The sequence below is a fragment of the Erythrolamprus reginae genome, chromosome 5 (assembly GCF_031021105.1).
Source record: "Erythrolamprus reginae isolate rEryReg1 chromosome 5, rEryReg1.hap1, whole genome shotgun sequence".
Lineage (NCBI taxonomy): Eukaryota > Metazoa > Chordata > Lepidosauria > Squamata > Dipsadidae > Erythrolamprus > Erythrolamprus reginae.
In genome coordinates this window covers 78,305,077-78,324,512 of record NC_091954.1, presented here as the reverse complement: position 1 = coordinate 78,324,512, position 19,436 = coordinate 78,305,077, and the positions used below count along the sequence as shown (strand labels likewise).

The 19,436-nt window shown below is 37.3% G+C and overlaps 1 protein-coding gene across 8 annotated transcripts in view; it reads right to left on the bottom strand.

Annotated features, from left to right (window-relative positions):
• Positions 1 to 766: 766 nt before the first annotated feature.
• LOC139168009 (transcription cofactor HES-6-like) overlaps positions 767 to 19,436 on the bottom strand; it is a 28,676-nt gene continuing 10,006 nt past the window's right edge. The window contains exons 2-5 of one of the 8 annotated variants that reach the window (XM_070753264.1): positions 7,073 to 7,154; positions 5,833 to 5,928; positions 5,636 to 5,714; positions 767 to 1,669 (exon numbers count right to left, since the gene is read on the bottom strand). In XM_070753264.1, the coding sequence (XP_070609365.1) occupies positions 1,260 to 1,669; positions 5,636 to 5,714; positions 5,833 to 5,928; positions 7,073 to 7,135 (648 nt within the window). In that variant the 5' untranslated portion in view covers positions 7,136 to 7,154 and the 3' untranslated portion in view covers positions 767 to 1,259. Of the gene's footprint in view, positions 1,673 to 5,635; positions 5,715 to 5,832; positions 5,929 to 7,072; positions 7,155 to 9,623; positions 9,733 to 19,436 lie in introns of those variants that run through there. The other 7 variants (XM_070753261.1, XM_070753265.1, XM_070753267.1 and 4 more) reach the window with 7 other exon arrangements.

The following is a 19,436-nucleotide window of genomic DNA, read 5'->3' as shown; positions in this document are numbered from 1 at the left end:
CCGCTGAGATCCTTTGGCACTGCGCCCAGCGTGCCAAGTACCACTGGGACCACTTTCACTGGCTTATGGCAGAGTCGTTGCAGCTCGATTTTTAGATCTTCATATTTTACTAATTTCTCTAGCTGCTTCTCCTCAATTCTGCTGTCCCCTGCGATTGTGATGTCGATAATCCATACTTTCTTTTTCTCCACAGTCAGGATGTCTGGTGTGTTATGCTTCAGAATTCGGTCAGTCTGAAGTCGGAAGTCCCACAGTATATAACATTCATTCTTCCAAAAATTCATCAAATCGGTGGGTATAGGAAGCCTCACATTTCTGAGAATTATTAATTGGTATGCAGACTGTTTGTTGAAAGAGTCCCTTTCCAACCTGGTGCCAGTAACCATAGGTTAGCTGTGCTGATGGGCAATTATAAGAATATCTAAAAGATGTGAAATTGGGAATAGTGTAATACATGTACTTTTATTGAAAAGAAATAAAGAGACTCTCTTAATCAAAAGGTAGTTGGAATATATATTATTATATTTAGGGCTCCAGGACTCTCCTGCTCTAAGGAAATGTAACCATGTAGTTTTAGAAAAAAAACCTAAATGCCTCCCAAAACTAATACATTAGTAGCTTAACTGAAACACTCTATAAAAATAGAAAGAAATATGTTCAAATGCTCTTGAGAAACTGAATTATTTGAAGTGACTGGTGAAAAAAGAAATGTTTTAGAAGTTCCTACATTTGTTTTCTTTAGCCAGGAGAAAACAAGATGCCAGAGACAAGACAATTTTTTTCATTTATTTTCAGAGAATTAATAGAAATAAGCTTTTTTTCATACGTTATTGTTGTGTGTTGTGAGGGGGGATAAGAGGTTGGGTGTGAAGGTGTATGTGTTAAGGAGACTTTTAAAAATTATCATATAAACTAGAAACAAATGAGAGTGGCTTGTATTTGTTTCTATTTTTATTAATCTTTTGTTAATTTTAATAATATAGGAAAAGGAATTTTAGATGTCATATACTATGTACTAAGCAGCCACAGAGAAAATTCTGTAAAATAATTTAGATATATTCAATAAATACAATACTGTATAACAGCAGCCTTCTACAATGCAGGCTACATAGAGATTTCCTCCGGCTTGAAGTACCCTGGTCTTTAGTACACCTAGTGGAGCAGACATGCTCCAAAAAGTGTTTTAAAGAGACATATCTATAAGATACATATAAAAGAGGGTCTAAAATTAGAATGAATTTCCCTTCCCCAAGATATTTTTACCATGGTCTCCACATATTCAATGAACCCAAATTAACACCATTAGGTTCAAAATGAGGTTGCAAAATCTCCCTGGGATGGGGCAACTCATGCTGATTACATTGTGATGATAGTTGTGGCTGAAATGATTTTTTCAATCCTAGTTTGACTTCTGTTGGATACCTCTGATGCTGAGATTGGCTAGACCCTGTTGTATTTCCCTTGCCATTCAATGGAGTGGAAGGATTCGGGTTTTCTTTGTAAGTCTCCTCATTGGATTTGGGCAAGGATTTCAATAGATGGTTCAATAATCGTGCTCCGAGTGTCTTGTCCATCCAGTCACAAGTCAGCAGGAGGCTGTGGACTTCATGCATGCACTGAATATATCCAGTACTGTACTTCTGCTGAGCTTCAAGACCCATTTTAGAATCTGCTAAATGAAGAAGAGAGATGCTTTCAATCATTTAAGGCATAAAGACATCAAATCTGTTGGACTGACACTTTTCCCATAACACCATGTTTTCCCCAAAATAAGACACTGTCTTATATTTTTTTAACCCTGAAATAAGCTCTTGGCCTTATTGCTATGCACTCAAAAGCCCAATTGGGCTTATTATCAAGGAATGTCTTATTTGGGGGAAAACATGGTAGAAAATATTATTCTGGCTTTAAATTCCTGGTTTGGAATGTAAAGATAGGCAGATTCCAGAGTTTCAAAAAGCATCTGAAGATTTAAAAGAGTTCTTAGATCATAGCCCTATTCTTAAGGGTTCTACTGTACTTTCTATCAAGATTTAGATAGAACGCAGTGTCAATACAAATGCGTAAGGGCGGAGACTGCCCTTGTAGTTTATCCACCAAAGAAGCTTACATCTTGCAGCAGGGGTCTCTAACCTTGGCAATTTTAAACCTGGCGGACTGCAACTCCCAGAATTCCCCAGCCAGCTTTGCTGGCTAGGGAATTCTGGGAGTTGAAGTGCGCCAGGCTTTAAGCTGCCAAGGTTGAAGATTCTTGCCCCATAGCATGGTAGAGTAAAAGGTACACCATCTTCTCTCACATTAATTATTGAAGTATGAGGTTTTCTTATGGAAGAGAGAATTCCATATTTATTATTTATTTATTTATTTATTTATTATTTAGATTTGTATGCCGCCCCTCTCCGCAGACTCGGGGCGGCTCACAACAAAGTGAAACAATTTACAACAAATCTAAATTACAGTTTAAAAATATCTAAAAAACCCATTTTCTAAACAAACACACATACAGACATACCATTCATAAATTGTATATGCCTGGGGGAGATGTCTCAGTTCCCCCATGCCTGATGACAAAGGTGGGTCTTAAGGAACTTACGAAAGGCAAGGAGAGTAGGGGCAGTTCTAATCTCCGGGGGGAGTTGGTTCCAGAGGGTTGGGGCCGCCACAGAGAAGGCTCTTCCCCTGGGGCCCGCCAACCGACATTGTTTAGTTGACGGGACCCGGAGAAGGCCCACTCTGTGGGACCTAATCGGTCGCTGGGATTCGTGCGGCAGCAGGCGGTCTCAGAGATATTCTGGTCCAGTATATACTACGTAGACACATTAAACAAAGCAGTTCAGACACTGCATCTTTAGCTGCAAGTAGAAGGGGATTTGAAAGAAAAGGAGCTGTTCTTTCTCCTGGAGCTATGGTGCCATCAGGAAGTCTGTCTTGCAACCTAACGATGGCCAACAGTTCCAAGGAAATAAAAGGCTTGTGGTAACCAAAATCAAGAATATAGACTGTGCCAGGACAGTAATTCAAGAACCCTAGCAGAAGGCCCGGATTGGGCCTCAGCCCACACTGAAGTTCAGAAAATAAAAGGACCTGGAAAGGGTTAAGTCCCAAAATGAAGACTAAGGAAAATGGGTAATCGGACTGAAACAGTAGCAGGCATTATGTTGATAAGACAACATTATGACATTAACTCTGAAACACACTGTTAAATCAAAGGTTGAAGAATGCGGGCACCTGTGCCATGGTGGAGCCATCTCGTCGCCACTGTTAAATCAGAGGCGGGAGACCATGGGTTGGTAACAGCTCTTTTATTGAGATAGAATAACCAGTAGTTTTGGGCGGCAAGTCTATTTTGACTTGCCGCGTCGGAACCAATCAACGTTTAGCTTTCAGCTAGCTCAAGCAGGACATAACACACACTGTATCCTCTGAACAATGGGGAAAGGAGGGGAGTTCAGGTAGGTTTGTATCTGAGAATCTTGAACTCAATAAAATTTGAAAACTATTTCTGTGCACATCTTTCGTCATTTCCCAAACAACCTTGATGTTCTCCTTTTATACAAAGTACAACTGCAAGGAAGCTAAATATATACATACTACTGTTAGTACTATGTGTTCTGCCTAAGTGAGGAAACTTCAGAAAATAAGTTCATACACACAAAACCTGCCGGGAAAGTATAAAATAACAATATATATTGTTAAAAAATGTTCATAGCATAAAATGGTTAAAGATAAAAGGAATACAGTGTCCCCTCGATTTTCGCGGGTTCGAACTTTGCGAAAAGTCTATACCACGGTTTTTCAAAAATATTAATTAAAAAATACTTTGCGAGTTTTTTCCCTATACCACAATTTTTCCCACCCGATGACGTTATATGTCATCGCCAAACCTTCGTCCGCCTTTAATAAATATTTTTTTTAATAAACTTTAATAAGTAAACATGGTGAGTAATAATCTAAATGGTTGCTAAGGGAATGGGAAATTGTAATTTAGAGGTTTAAAGTGTTAAGGGAAGGCTTGTGATACTGTCCATAGCCAAAAATGGTGAATTTACTTCCGCATCTCTACTTCACGGAAATTCGACTTTCACGGGCGGTCTCGGAACACAACCCCCGCGAAAATCGAGGGAACACTGTATTATCAAAAACTGGGCAGCGGTCCATAGCTAATGACCTTTTCAGAGCAGAGTCCAAGAGCTCATTAAAAGTCTCTTTGAGACTATTAGTCACTCAAACTCCCAGCATTTTGGCAGAAATCTTGGATGATCAAATTGTAGATAGTTAAAGTTGTCTTAATGCAAACATGATTTCTACAGCATGGAGTCCACACCTTATAATTGCTGGAATGTTGTCCTTCACACTGATTCCCCGCAAGACCTCCCCTTATATAGCCACAAGGCGTGGCCAAGTGTTCTATAGAGCTATTCACACACAAACCTCTTCTCAAATAATCCTGGCTGGTCATAGTTCTGTGCACCCTTGCATCTATAAGTGGCTCTTTGTTATCTCCTGACAACATCTCCAAACTACTCTGTCATCTTCTAACAACTGTGGAGGTGACAGGGTCTCTGGCTGGCTTTCAGCCTCTAACTCCGCATTCTCTTCACTCTCAGACTCATACACTCTCAGCCAAGTACACTGGCCTAGGGTACCAAAACACACCCATGTCTCAATCCTCAAAATCTATGATCAACTGAGCAGGATGTGGATGGGCTACAACACTATGTACAAATAATTGGGTTTGTAATATATAAACAAGCTAACAATTGATGTTTGTATGTATTGAAATACTGTAGCTTTAAGAGGTAGTGTTGCAAATTGCCATAAGAGGGAGCCAGAAAGCATGATTCTCTCTGTGTGTTCTCTGTTCTTTCTGCTGATTCACTGTGACTAATGTAGTAATCTATGTGTTAATTTGATGTATTTGTAAGCTGCAATTTATGTCTGATATGTAAGACAAAGACAGGCTTGTAATATTGTATTATTGTATAGATAGATATTGACTGATTTGAATGTGTATGACCAGACTGTGTAAGTTGACTGAGCTATTTCTAACGTAAACACTATTTTATACACTTTAATATATCTGTCTTGTATGACTGAATAATTACTCCTATCTTCTAGATATCTGTTGGAATCCTACATTTCCTCTGTGCATGTCCTTGATAACTTAAGGGTTCTGTACAGTCCTTGTTTTTTCCAGTGGTGGGATTCAATTTTTTTTTACTATCGGTTCTCTGTGCATGGTTTGTGGGCATGGCTTAGTGTGGCTTGGTGGGCGTGGCTTGGTGGGCATGGCTCAGGAAGGATACTGTAAAATCAAGGGAAAGGTTACTGCAAATCCCCATTTCCTCCTGATCAGCTAGGACTTAGGTCAGGAGGCAGAGGATAGATGGGGCAGGGCCAGTCAGAGGCAGTATTTGCTAATTTTCTGAACTAGTAAAAATTTCTGCTACCTGTTCTCCAGAACTGGTCAGAACCTGCTGAAACCCACCTCTGGTTTCTTTTCTCTCTCTCCTTCTACCACTCTCATTCCTGCTTCATTATTTCTTTGAATAACTTTGCCAAACTGTTGGGCTGGTTTTCATATACAAAATAGGGGCAGCTACAGGCAATATATAGATACAGAACATCAACTCACCTATATTTCTCTTGTGTTGGATATTCTGGAGATGTTTTACTGTCATTTCCAAGATATCTGCTTTTTCAAGTTTTGACTGCTATTTTAAAATGAAATAACAATTATTATCATATTCTATTTGCAAGCTGCTGAAAAATTAATTATAGAAGGAAATAAAGAAATCGTGGGAACAGAAAAATGTTAAAATCTGTGCTTACATCAAGTCGAAAGGCTGCAACCACTGTTTCCTTGAGTTCGTCCAAACAATTGTTAATCCTCTCTCTTCGCTTCCTTTCAATCAAAGGTTTTCTTAACTGAAATAATTAAGGGAGAATATTAGGAATGGCTTGCTTGACTTGAATCCATATAGGCCTTCAATGGAAGAAGTTATTTTCCAAAGCAGATTTTTTAAACATACAATGGAACAACATACTGTATATGGGAACTATCAGACAATCTTTATGATCAGTGTTTAAATAATTACAATTCTGGAGGATTTTTTGTTAAGCACATTCACATAGTGTAAATTTAGATCAATACAGTCAAGCAAACTGATAGTATAATCCTATGTGTATATATTCAAATTAAGTCTTAACTTTAGTTAGTGGAGCATATTTTCAGATCAATCTATATTGGGTTGTAATTTCTAATAATCTCATTATCAAGTAAATGTTTTGTGATGAAGTTCCTAAAACTTAGAAGTACAATTTGCTTTCCCTTTATCTCATGTATTGTAATGTCTAATTTTATTAATAGATTTGTATTCCTCGGCTACTTCTTTCATTCTGCCTAATTAGCACTAAAGGGAGGTAAGGTTTTTAAATGAAAATCATAATAGGCACATTACCCAAGCCAGCCAATGCCCTGTGCTTTTCATTTTTCTAACAATATATTTTTCAGTTTAACACTGTCCATAAATGTAATCTGCTTTTATATGGCTCTGTTTTTCTAATGCATCCTACAGCTAAAGATGAGCTCTATTATATTGTAGGTTATAAGGATAGATAGATAGATAGATAGATAGATAGATAGATAGATAGATAGATAGATAGATAGATACCGTAGATAGATACCGTAGATAGATACCGTAGATAGATAGATAGATAGATAGATAGATAGACAGACAGACAGACAGACAGACAGACAGACAGACAGACAGACAGACAGACAGACAGATCTATCATCAGGACTTCTGCACATATAGTATTTTTTACTTTGGGTTTTCTACTTGCTACATGCACCTTTAGATTTTATTTCTTTCAAGGTTCAGCGATAAGCAATGTACCTACTAGAAGGAAGTAATTCTTGGAAAAGCAAAGAAATTACATCTAGACAGTATAGATTGCAGACAGCCTTTAACTATCCCACCGAGCCCCTGAAATAATATGGCATTCTTGTTCGATCCCTTCAGAAATGGCAAGTTTCTTACAGTGAATTTATTTATAAAATATGACATACCTTCCTTTCCTCTTTGGTATTAGGAAGTTTCTGTCTGTTGCTGGCTAGGGATGTAGCTGTCATTGTAGACCTGCACGCCTGCCTGAAGGTTTAGGGGAGAAAAGGGAGAAAGCCCTATAGCAACTGGCTTCTCCTGTTGTCTTCTGGAGCATTCTCTGTCATGAGAGCCGCACTCCGCTAGCATTTATAGCTGGATATTAGCATGTGAATGATGAAATTGCTTAGCTGGTCTCCTTTTCCCACAGAAGGGGTTGAGGCCAGAGGCTTGTGACCATCAATCAAGGCTGACAGGTCACTACTTATCAATGCCCAGATCCAACACACAGTGCCTAAAGAGCGACAGATGTCCAGCTTCATGAAAGCTTTTGCTTGGTAGAAATCTTTTGTTTAAGGAGGCAAAAAAACAAGTGCCAAACATTATTTGGCTCTCTCCTCAATGAGCACTGATTCCCAGGGGGGGAAATTACCAATAATTTAAACCAGTGTTTCCCAACCTTGGCAACTTGAAGATATCTGGACTTCAACTCCCAGAATTCCCCAGCCAGCATTTGCTGGCTGGGGAATTCTGGGAGTTGAAGTCCAAATATCTTCCAGTTGCCAAGGTTGGGAAGCACTGATCTAAACCATAACCAACTGAGAGATACCTGGGCTGCCTGCTGGGATTAATGGATATACCAGCTTTGTATATGGATCTTTCTTGCCTCACCTATTTTCTGCCCTTTGAGGCAGCATTGCCTTTCGTAAGCTACTTAAAACCCACCTCTGCCATCAGGCATGGGGGAATTGAGATCCTCTTTCCCCCTAGGCCTTTATAATTCTATGCATGGTATGTATGTATGTATGTTTGGTTTTTATATTAATGGGTTTTTAATCATTTTTAGTATTGAATTACTATTGTACACTGTTTTATTGTTGCTGTTAGCCGCCCTGAGTCTCCGGAGAGGGGCGGCATACAAATCCAATCAATCAATCAATCAATCAATCAATCAATCAATAAAATAAAATAAATAAAATAAAATAAAATAAAATAAAATAAATTAAATAAAATTAAATAAAATTAAATAAATTAAATAAATTAAATAAATTAAATAAATTAAATAAATTAAATAAATTAAATAAATTAAATAAATTAAATAAATTAAATAAATTAAATAAATTAAATAAATAAATAAATACAAAATCTTCGGGCAAGAACTCTGTGTATTCTTCTTTCACGCATTGAACACAAATGTGTACAAATGACAAGTGAATATGAAGCATTTATCATATTTGCAGTAGCTGGAATGTTTTTGAGAACATGAGATTGCACAAATCAAGGTCTTGCAAGCTTCCCAATATTTTTCCACAGCATGAACCATCACCACAGGAAAATATTAGATGAGAAGTTTTGCCTCTCTGCAAATGTCCATCTGCCCATCAGGGTTGAGGAAGCGACACAATATCAGATGCTGGATTGGGTCAAAGTTCCTTTGTCTACTAATTGGCTACAGACAGACTTTCTGTTTCTTGTTGCCACAGAAAAGGTTGAAAAACACAACCTGGAATTTTTCTGTTAACAATAACTTATGAATAGAATGCCCACGCCAAAATTTAATAGCAGACTTAATAATCAGTGTCATATATCAGTAGCTCTAAAGGTGACCTGGGGATTATCAGTCCTAACGATGTTTATTTTAGATAAGTTTCATTGTGGACATTCAGTTTCTTCTTAGGAATATCGTTGTCATCGTCGTCATCATCATCATCATGAGTTGGAAGGGAGCTTAGAGGTCTTCTAGTCCAGTGATGGCGAACCTATCGCATGGGTGCATCAGGTGGCACCCAGAGCCATCTCTGCTGGCACGCAAGCTGTTACCCTAGCTCAGCTCCAATGTGCATGTGTGTGCCAGCCAGCTGATTTTTGGCTTGTGCAGAGGCTCTGGGAGGGCGTTTTTGGCTTCCAGAGAGCCACTGGGGGGGATGGGGAGGGCGTTTTTACCCTCCCCTGGCTCCAGGGAAGCCTGGGGAGGGTGAAACACGAGCCTATTGGGCCCACCAGAAGTTGGGGAAAAAGGTCTGTTTCCAGCCTCCAGAGGGTCTCTGGGGGCAGAGGAAGCTGTTTTCGCCCTCCCCAGGTATTGAATTATGGGTGTGGACACTTGCGCATGTGCAATAGTACACGTCCAGGCTCTTTTGGCACCCGAGGGGAAAAAGGTTCACCATCACTGTTCGAGTCTAATCCCCTGCTCAATATTTACTAGCTCTAAGTTTCTAAAATATATATCATTGTTTTAAATTGAATCCAATCTTTAAAAGTTGAAATGTACCATAAAATAATCTTAAAAACAAAACTTAGTTTGAAGAACTTATGGTAAAGTTAGAAAGAAGTTGTTAACTTTTTTTCCAATCCATCACAATATATCTCTAATTAATACAACAGGTTGAAGGACTGTGTCAAACCTGTACAGGTAGTCCCCAGGTTACACCTTCCCTGACTTACAATGTTTCGTGGTTACGACACAAAACCGGCCCCCTCCTCCTGCTACGCTGCACTCGCTTGGTTTGCTCTCACCTCTCCAAATTTTGGCGGCAGGCTCCGGAATCGCTGGCATTCGCTGGCTCCAGTGCTTTCTGAACCACGGGGGTTGGAAGAAGGCATAAATGAAGCGCTTTAGCAAGTAGGCAATGTTTTTAGTCGCCACGGTGATGTCATGATGTGGCGACCCGGTGGCAGCAAGGCCTTTCAAATTTGCGTATTCAAAGCTCAAATCGAGCTTTAGAGTAGCTGGCCATGCTGCAGGCTTGGGGAGAATCAGGAGAGACAGCGTTAGAGCGAAATGGAGGAAGATCCCGACTTACACCGAAATTCGGTTTACGATCCACCGTAGGAACAGATCGACGTCATAAGTCAGGGACTACCTGTATATAATTATTTAATGTGTTGTATCAAGAAAGGTTAAATTATGTCAGTTTCTATCTGATAGCACTATGGCTTGATATTGTATTAAAAATACCTTGATTTTGTTGGATAGATATTTTTTGCAAATTACTTCTCTAACCTATAAGTTTAACATTAACAAGTACAATTCTAACTTTAGAAGATTGAATTTGAAAACGTCCATTGGAAAAACAATTTTAAAAAGTAGTAAGAAAGAACCAGAAATATGACATTGATCCACATAGTTTTCTACATTAGGGAAGATTTGTTTTATATGACGAAACATCACTAAGGACAATTTTTATACATAAAGTGTTTAATTCCTGCACTTGATACAATTAATCAATCAAAATTTCAGAAAAACTTTCATTTTTTCATTTTTTTTCTTTTCTTTTTCTTTTTGCTGCATGCAAAGATGTAATACTTCATCCATTCTGGAGGAGGACTGTAGGGCCTTTACATTTTTCTGGCTTACTTCATGTCACTAGATTGTTTATCTTAGTTCCAATAAAGTATAAAACGTATCAGGAAAGACTTAATGAACTCAATTCTGTATAGTCTGGAAGACAGAAGGAAAAGGGGGGACATGATCGAAACATTTAAATATGTTAAAGGGTTAAATAGGGTTCAGGAGGGAAGTGTTTTTAATAGGAAAGTGAACACAAGAACAAGGGGACACAATCTGAAGTTAGTTGGGGGAAAGATCAAAGGCAACATGAGAAAATATTATTTTACTGAAAGAGTAGTAGATCCTTGGAACAAACTTCCAGCAGACGTGGTTGGTAAATCCACAGTAACTGAATTTAAACATGCCTGGGATAAACATATATCCATTGTAAGATAAAATACAGGAAATAGTATAAGGGCAGACTAGATGGACCATGAGGTCTTTTTCTGCCGTCAGTCTTCTATGTTTCTATGTTTCTAAGAGCTAATCTTGTATTTAAATTATAAAAATAAAAACGTGCTCCTTCATTTCTGCATTCAGGATAGCAACTTTGGGTTACCAAGCTCTAACGAGATCATACCACTATGTGATACATTTTTTTACCCCTATGTAATTGACTTAGCAGAATTGCTTGGATACACAAACCATTTTTAATTGACTTGACATGAACCATGGCTCACAACCTATACTAGTTGGGCTCCCAAATCATACGAAAGCAAAACTAAACCAACTCTCAACTTTGCAAGTTCGGTTCAAACTATAAAATTCCAATACAGTATATCTGTTATTTTTTTTAAAAAAAATGTATCCAGTTAAAAATCTCTCATTCATCTACCTTGTCCTTTTTTGCTGTACATGCTATATCAGTGTTTCCCAACCTTGGCAACTTGAAGATATCTGGACTCCAACTCCAGAATTCTGGCTGGGGTATTCTGGGAGTTGAAGTCCAAATATCTTCAAGTTGCCAAGGTTGGGAAACACTGTGCTATATGATTCCAAATGTTACCCCACATGCTTACTATGTTTTATTAAAAATATTCATATATTTTTTTAATGCATTTATTAAATTTTTCTGTTTTTTTTAAAAAACAATACATGATCACATTTACAGATGAATCTACATCATATATACATTCCTATCAACATTATCTTTTAATTGCTTTTAGATTTCTTGATGTTTTATTTCAATGTTTAGTTTGAATTTCTTTTTTTTTGTCCATTGGTACCATTTTGTCCAGATTTCATAATAGTCCGATTCTTTTCAATTATTGAGCTCCATTGACAATCTGTCCATCTCTGCGCAGTCGTATATTTTCTTGATTATCTCGTTGTCTTCAGGTATTTGCGGGTTTTTCCAGTTCTGTGCAAATACAATCCTTGCCGCTGTTGTTATGTGCAGGCTTAAATATTTTACATTTTTAGGATAAGTCCCTCTCATAATACCCAGTAGAAAAAACTCTGGTGTATATTCCATTTTTGTGTTTGTTATTTGACACAACCAATTATTTATTTATTTCCAATATTTTCTTGTCTCTGGACATAACCACCATAGATGAAAAAAGGTGCCTTGAGTCTTATTATATTTCCAACACATTGGGCTGTAATTTTTGTGCATTTTGGCTAGTCTTTTGGGTGGCAGATGCCAACGATATAACATTTTATATTGGTTTTCTTTGTATGTTGTGGATTTTGTTAGTTTGATATTTCTCTTCCAAATCTGTTCCCATTCCTCTATATATGTATTATGGCCAACATTTTTCGCCCAAGCAATCATTCTCCTCTGGTCTTTCATATTCCATCAAATATTTATATTTTTTTGATATTGCTTTTTCTTCCGGGCCTGTCAATAGTTTATCTAGTGGTTGGGTGGTTCTTTCTATACCTGTTTGTTCCATATCCTTTTTATATCTAGATTTAATTTGTAGATATATCCACCAATCTATATTTATGTTTTGTATTATTAATTCTTCCCTGCTTTTAAGTTTACAGTTCGTATCTAATATTTATTTATATTTTATCTTTTTTGTCGTTTCTATTGTATTTGGGTATATAATTGGTATTTTTATATAATGTTTATGTCTTATCTCTTTCCATGTTTTAAGTAAAGATTGTCTGATTAGATGTCTGTTAAAGTATTTTGATGTTTTATCTCCTATGTCCCATAAATAAGCATGCCAACCTTTCTCTAAATCATGGCCTTCCAATTGTAAAATTAGTTTATTATCAAAATTGATCCATTCTTTTATCCACATCAATGAGGCTGCTTTATAGTACATCTGGCATTCCGAATCCCCCTCTGTTTTTTATATCTTGTAAATCTACTATCTTTATTCTCGATTTTTTACCTTGCCATATGAATTTGGATATTATTTTATTTAATTCAGTAAAAAATTTAGAGTTCAATTTTATTGGAATGTTTTGAAATAGGTATAGAAATTTCGGAAGTATGCTCATTTTAATAGATGCTATTCTTCCCATCAATGACAGTTGTAAGTTGCCCCATTTTCCTAATTCTGCTGTAGTTTGATTTACTAATTTTATGTAATTATCTTCTTTTATGTTGAGCATCTATTGGTTAAATTTATTCCTAAATATTTAATTTTTTTCCTGTTAGTGAATCCTAATTTAGTTTCTAATTCCTTGGTTTGCTTATTCGTCATATTTTTGGTCATAAATTTTGTTTTTTGTTTATTGATTTTTAGGCCTGCTATCTCTCCATATTCTTCTATTTTCCTGATTAAATGCTGCCCTGACTAATGATTCTTCTAAAAAGAAAACTAAGTCATCCGCAAAGGCCTGCAATTTGTATCCCTTTTTAAAATTTTTGTTCCTTTGATATTATTGTCTTTACAAATCTCATTTAACAAAGTTTCGAGAACCAGTATAAAGAGTAGGGGAGATAGTGGGCATCCTTGTCTGACTCCTTTATTTATTTGGAATGTTTTAGTTATTCCATTGTTGACTATTACCTTGGCCTTCTGAGTGGTGTATATATTGTCTATTAGCTGTTCAAATTATTCATATATTGTAGGAACTACAGAATGATATTGAATATATTTAGCTTGAAATTTTTTTATTTTGCATTTATGGATGGCATTGAAACTTGGAAACTGCGTAATTATTCTTATTCAGGCAAAGTATGACATTTGTCTGTATAACTGAGTGTGAAATAGGAATGCGAATGCAAATGTGTCTGCATATTATTCAAGGCTCTACTCTGTGACTTGCTTTCTTCTCCTTTTTATGTTGCTCAAGGCCCAGGATTTTTGGGGGGGGGGGGGAGAAGAAGCCTTGAATTTTAAAGCTATATATTTTTCCCTATTCACTAAAGCAGTGAAGCATTCATCTTAACTTTCCTTCTTTTTTTCATTATGTGTGAATATTTCACATGATTTTAAAAGAAAACAGCATTAAACATCTGTTCCTATACTTTTTTTAATAGGAGAAGAAAAGGAGGCTTGAAACTAGAAGACAAAACAAAAAATATGGCAGATGTTAGTGAATCCCCCCCAAGGCAGATGTCTAGGTTAAAAAAAAAAAGCTTTAAAATCAGTTTTAAGAATTCATGGCTCCAACTCTTTTCTGACTTAGGACACACGACTGCTTGGCTTGTGGAGGGATGTGGGAAAACTCTAAATCACAAAGAACTTATTCAAACCAGCCTAATAGCCATGAAGAATCTAATCGCCAGTAGGAAAATGGACAGTAAGCCTACCAAAGAGGCTGGTAGAGAAAATTCCGATTTGGTATGCAAAATAAAGATAGAATTCCCACATAGCTTTATTTGACATAGTTGGCCATTCCCACATTACACAGCGGCTTTGTCAAAAGTTTCTATCTACAGTATTAATCTCTGCAATGTCCAAACTGCTGGACTAAGGATCTTGGGTTTTGCCTCCCAAGGACAATTCCATCTGTCCATCCATTACCCTGGGGGGGGGGAATTATTGACCCCCCTCAGAGAGGGTTCGCAACTTGGGTGTCCTCCTCGATCCACAGCTAACCATCTTTCAGCTGTGGCGAGGAGGGCGTTTGCCCAGGTTCGCCTGGTGCACCAGTTGCGGCCCTACTTGGACAGGGAGTCATTGCTCACAGTCACTCATGCCCTCAACACCTCGAGGTTCAATTACTGCAACGCTCTCTACATGGGGCTACCCTTGAAAAGTGTTCGGAAACAGAACGTGCAGAATGCGGCCGCGAGAGCCATCGTGGGGCTCCCTAGATTCGCCCACATTTCTGCAACACTCCGTGGCCTGCATTAGCTGCCGATCAGTTTCCAGTCACAATTCAAAGTGTTGGTAATGACCTTTAAAGCCCTACATGGCATTGGACCAGAATACCTCTGGAACCACCTTCTACTGCATGAATCCCAGCAGCCGATAAGGTCCCACAGAGTTGGCCTTCTCTGGGTCCCGTCGACCAAACAATGTCGTTTGGCGGGTCCCAGGGGAAGAGCCTTCTCTGTGGCGGCCCCGGCCCTCTGGAATCAACTCCCACCAGAGATTAGAATGGCCCCCACCCTCCTTGTCTTTCGCAAATTACTCAAGACCTACCTTTATCGCCAGGCATGGGGGAACTGAGACATCCTCCCCCAGGCTTTTATATTTTATGTTTGGTATGTATGTGTTGTATGGTTTTAATTGCTGGGGTTTTATATATTTTTTATTTTTAATATTAGATTTGTTTCACTGTTATATTGTTTCTATTATTGTTGTGAGCCGCCCTGAGTCTTCGGAGAGGGGCGGCATACAAATCTAATAAATAATAATAATAATAATAATAATAATAATAATAATAATAATAATAATTTGCAGAGGGTCCAAATCCATCACATTTTTAAAAAATCAATTCAGTCAATGATTCTTAATTTTCTCCTTATACATACATACCTACTCCAACCTTGGATTCCATAAAAGCTTTCATGTCAAGCATGCTTGACCAGTTTAAGCAGCTAATACGTTTATTCCCGTTGACTATGGACTGCCTTTAAGCTTAGTTCCATAAAGGCAGGACTTATGCAGTGCTATGTGGTTGGTGGGGGAAGTGGGGATGTGAGTTAGCAGAAGACAATGAGAAATATCAAGGTTTATTGAGAGGAATCCAGTCAAGCAGGCTCTAAGATGAGCAACTTAATGGATGAATGCAACTCCATCCCTTACTATTTACAAGCTACCTAAATCTGCTTTGTCTGTCAAGTTCAGTAATCAGTCTTAGTCTCTTTCTCTCTTTCTCTCAGAATAATTATGCTCAGTTTCAGCATTTCTTAGGAGATGCTACTTTAAATGGATTGAAAAGAGAGAAATCTGTCAGGGCCTAATAACATTTCAAGCATAGATAAAGTTGACTTTTTGACAATATTGAATCCACAGTTTCCTGTTCATATTACACATTAATTCCAAGTAGAATGCTTTAAAAAAAATCAACCTACATAAATATATTTATTGATACATTTTCTCTTATCCAGGCTTAAAGGTCCAGGGTGGTTTGGTCACCAGAATTTTTTTCTCATGACAATCATGAAATAGAGTAAAATAGATTCAGAGACTGGTGGCATATAAATCCAATTAATAAATAATAAAATAAAATATCTGTGATTATATGCTTACTCATATTTAATTTAACTACATTTTATTACCATGAAATTAATTCTGAAAGCACAACACACTTGCCACAAAGGCTGGATCCACACAACACAGTAAATATGAGGTGTGCAACCCAGAAGATACGAAATATAGGTAGTTTAACTCCAGCAGATTTATCAGTAAGATGTTTTATGCATTCTTTCAAGCAAGCATTCTCCTTTAATGGCTAGCATTCTTATGGACTACCTATAGAAAATAGCTTAATCTTCTCCATTTTATCATTTAAGCCCTTTCTACTAGAGTTGAATGTATATCCAATTGGGTTTATCTGGGGTCACTAAGCTGTTTCTCCTGGCACTTAACTAGAGAGGAGATCAAGTATTTATTTGGAGGAAAACCCCCACTATTCTACAGAGCACAAAATCTGTGACCCATAAAATCTGGTCTGAACTTATAAAAATGTATAACATCTATTGTAACAAGCTGTGTATATCTATCAAGGGTTATAATCCAAAAGTGCATGGAATAGGGATACACTTTAGGAAAGGTTCAAGTTTCAAGGAATGAATTGAATGCCTTAAACATTTGCACCCCTTCTGTCCCTTAAAAATCTCAAGTCCGTAAATATGTCCCACCCTTCCCAAAAAAGAAGACAAAAACTTAAGTCTACCACTCCATTTTCTCCTTTGCTAGCTTGGACTGCAAGAATAACTGGATCCTCTTGTTCTGAATAGTTATCAAAGGCAAGAAAGTTCATTGTTCATAACAATTCTTTGTATGTGCTTTAATTCTTTGTTTATCTTTGGTTATTAAAGAAGCAAACATAAGGGTGGTATTAGTGCTACAATGTTCTATAGTTTGATTATGACTCACTTTTAGGTCTTAAGAGCAAGAACATGACAAAAACATGATAAATAGGGATAATGGAAGGTCTCACCCACCGCATCTAGATGACAAATGTTTACAGAAAGCTATTTCAAATTATGATAACATTTACGCCATAGTCCCCACTCCCCCAAAGATTACATATTTCACAGGACATAAGTCTGTGAATCATTTGCATGCCACATAAGAAACATGGAGTTGCTAATACTACTCAATGACAACTGTGTTACAAATTACAAGATACCCCATCCACATCTTTATTAGGAGGAGCATAGTGGCAACATTAGGGCTGTTGTGTCTTGGGATTTGCAAGTTAGCTGAGGTGTTTACAATCTGGTCCGCTCTATTGATTAAAGGTACTTGTTGCTGATTATTATTATTATTATTATTATTATTATTATTATTATTATTATTAGATTTGTATGCCGCCCCTCTCCACAGACTCGGGGCGGCTGACAACAACAATAGAAACAATATATTATAAATCTAATAATTAAAAAATCATTTAAAAACCCCTTATTAAAAAACAAAACATACCATGCATAACTTGTATAGGCCTGTGGGGAAAGGAATATCTCAATTCCACCATGCTTGATGAAGAGGTGGCTTTTAAGGAGCTTGCGAAAGGCAAGGAGGGTGGGGGCAATTCTAATCTCTGTGGGGAGCTGGTTCCAAAGGGTCGGGGCCACCACAGAGAAGGATCTTCCCCTGGGTCCTGCCAGACGACATTGTTTAGTTGACGGGACCCAGAGAAGGCCGACTCTGTGGGACCTAACCGGTCGCTGGGATTGGTTCCTCTCTGCTGGGGCACTCTGGACCTCTGGTAAAGCTTTTGTTGGAATTGCTCACTGTAATCAATAAAGAGCTGAAGTTACTCAACCTGCCTCCTGCCCCTTCAGTATTGGGACCTAACAACGGCCTTGAGGGAAAGTAATTGAAAACAATGTAAGAAAGATTCTGGAGCATTCTTAGATGAAGAATTTGGAAGAAGTGTATTTACATTAATGACTAATGTTTTCTTGGGATGTTAGACAAACACTATTATGCCAGGAAAGAAGATGTATGAGGAAATGAGAGAAGCAGCTCCTACTATACTACTAAAACATTTAACCAAAATCTAGCAATAGATTGCAAGCATATATGGTGTAGAATAGAAATCTCACTCAGAATTAATCATAGCCTTACAATTCTCATTAGCCTCAAGTGTAGAATTGTTAGGAAAGTTGGAATTGTAATTATTCAATGTATTGGTTTCCTGCCTTATATTAGCCAAAATGTATTCAAAGACAGAATTCCATCCCCTTAATATCCTTGCTAGATATTCATCCAGGCCAGCAGCTTCAAGAAAGGTGACTGAATATGTTGTGTGTGGCTCTGGGTATGAGTATATGACAGCAACTAGGAATAGTTAATGAGAAGAATTAAGAATTAATTTCAGACATGTCAGTTATACTACCATGACTTTTTTTCCCTATTATCTAATTATCTAATAACAAAAGTAATTTGTGGAGGAGAGATTAGCAAAGACTTTTCATTTATCCATCTGTAGGAGGACACAACTTTTGTGTGTGTTGCTTTAAAAAATAGTTACAGACTATTCTTTATTTATTTCAAATGAAAAATCAGCAAGTATTTTTCCAAAACCCTTTCTTTCGCTTTTATTGTTGATTTTCTCACTTCCCTTTAATTGAAGAAAGGATGTGGGGAGTAGATCTATGAAAGCCATGGTTACGTTTAATTTAAAACATGATGGTTGTGTTCAGAAGTGCAGATCAAAACAGAGAGCTCTCTTAAAATGATAATAAGGAAATAAATTATCTCTTGGTCTTTTTTATTTACATTCTTCAGTCTGCAGTTATCCCATGACCCATGTCCAAGAAGGCCAACTATATACCAATTCATTTACTTTTATATTTCTTTTCAAACTTGCTTTCTTGATACAGTAACATCAGTGCATATGGATTTCCGTTTATATTAACCTCAGAATAATCTTGTGAAGATCATTGGAATGAAAGACAACCAACCACTTTAAATGGGAATCGTCCATCTTCTGTCGTCAATCTTCTATGTTTCAATGTTAAAGATGAAGACACTTTTGAAGAGTCAGTTTTCCCAGATCTCCATTTTTCTGTTTCTGAAAGCCTTTTACTTAAAATGTAATACACTTCTTATAACTTATTCCAAAGAATAGGATTGGTGCTTAGAAATGGGCCAATGGCTTTGACCTAATGCTTACCAGTATTATATTTATGGTTATAAAATCTCCCTCCCTATAATTTAAAGCACCATAAAAACCCAATATAAATGTTGTGCTTATGAAGATCTGTGATTCTTGGTCACCCAGCCTTACCTGAATGGTTGAAATCTTTCATGTGTGTCTAGGAACTTCTTCATGCAAACCAGAGGATCCAAAACATGTCCATCTCCAAATTGTGAAGTCTTATAGTTTTATTACCAGTAATGGGTCTAGGAAGGATTAGTATGTTCTATACATCAGTGTTTTTCAACCAGTGTGCCGTGGCACACTAGTGT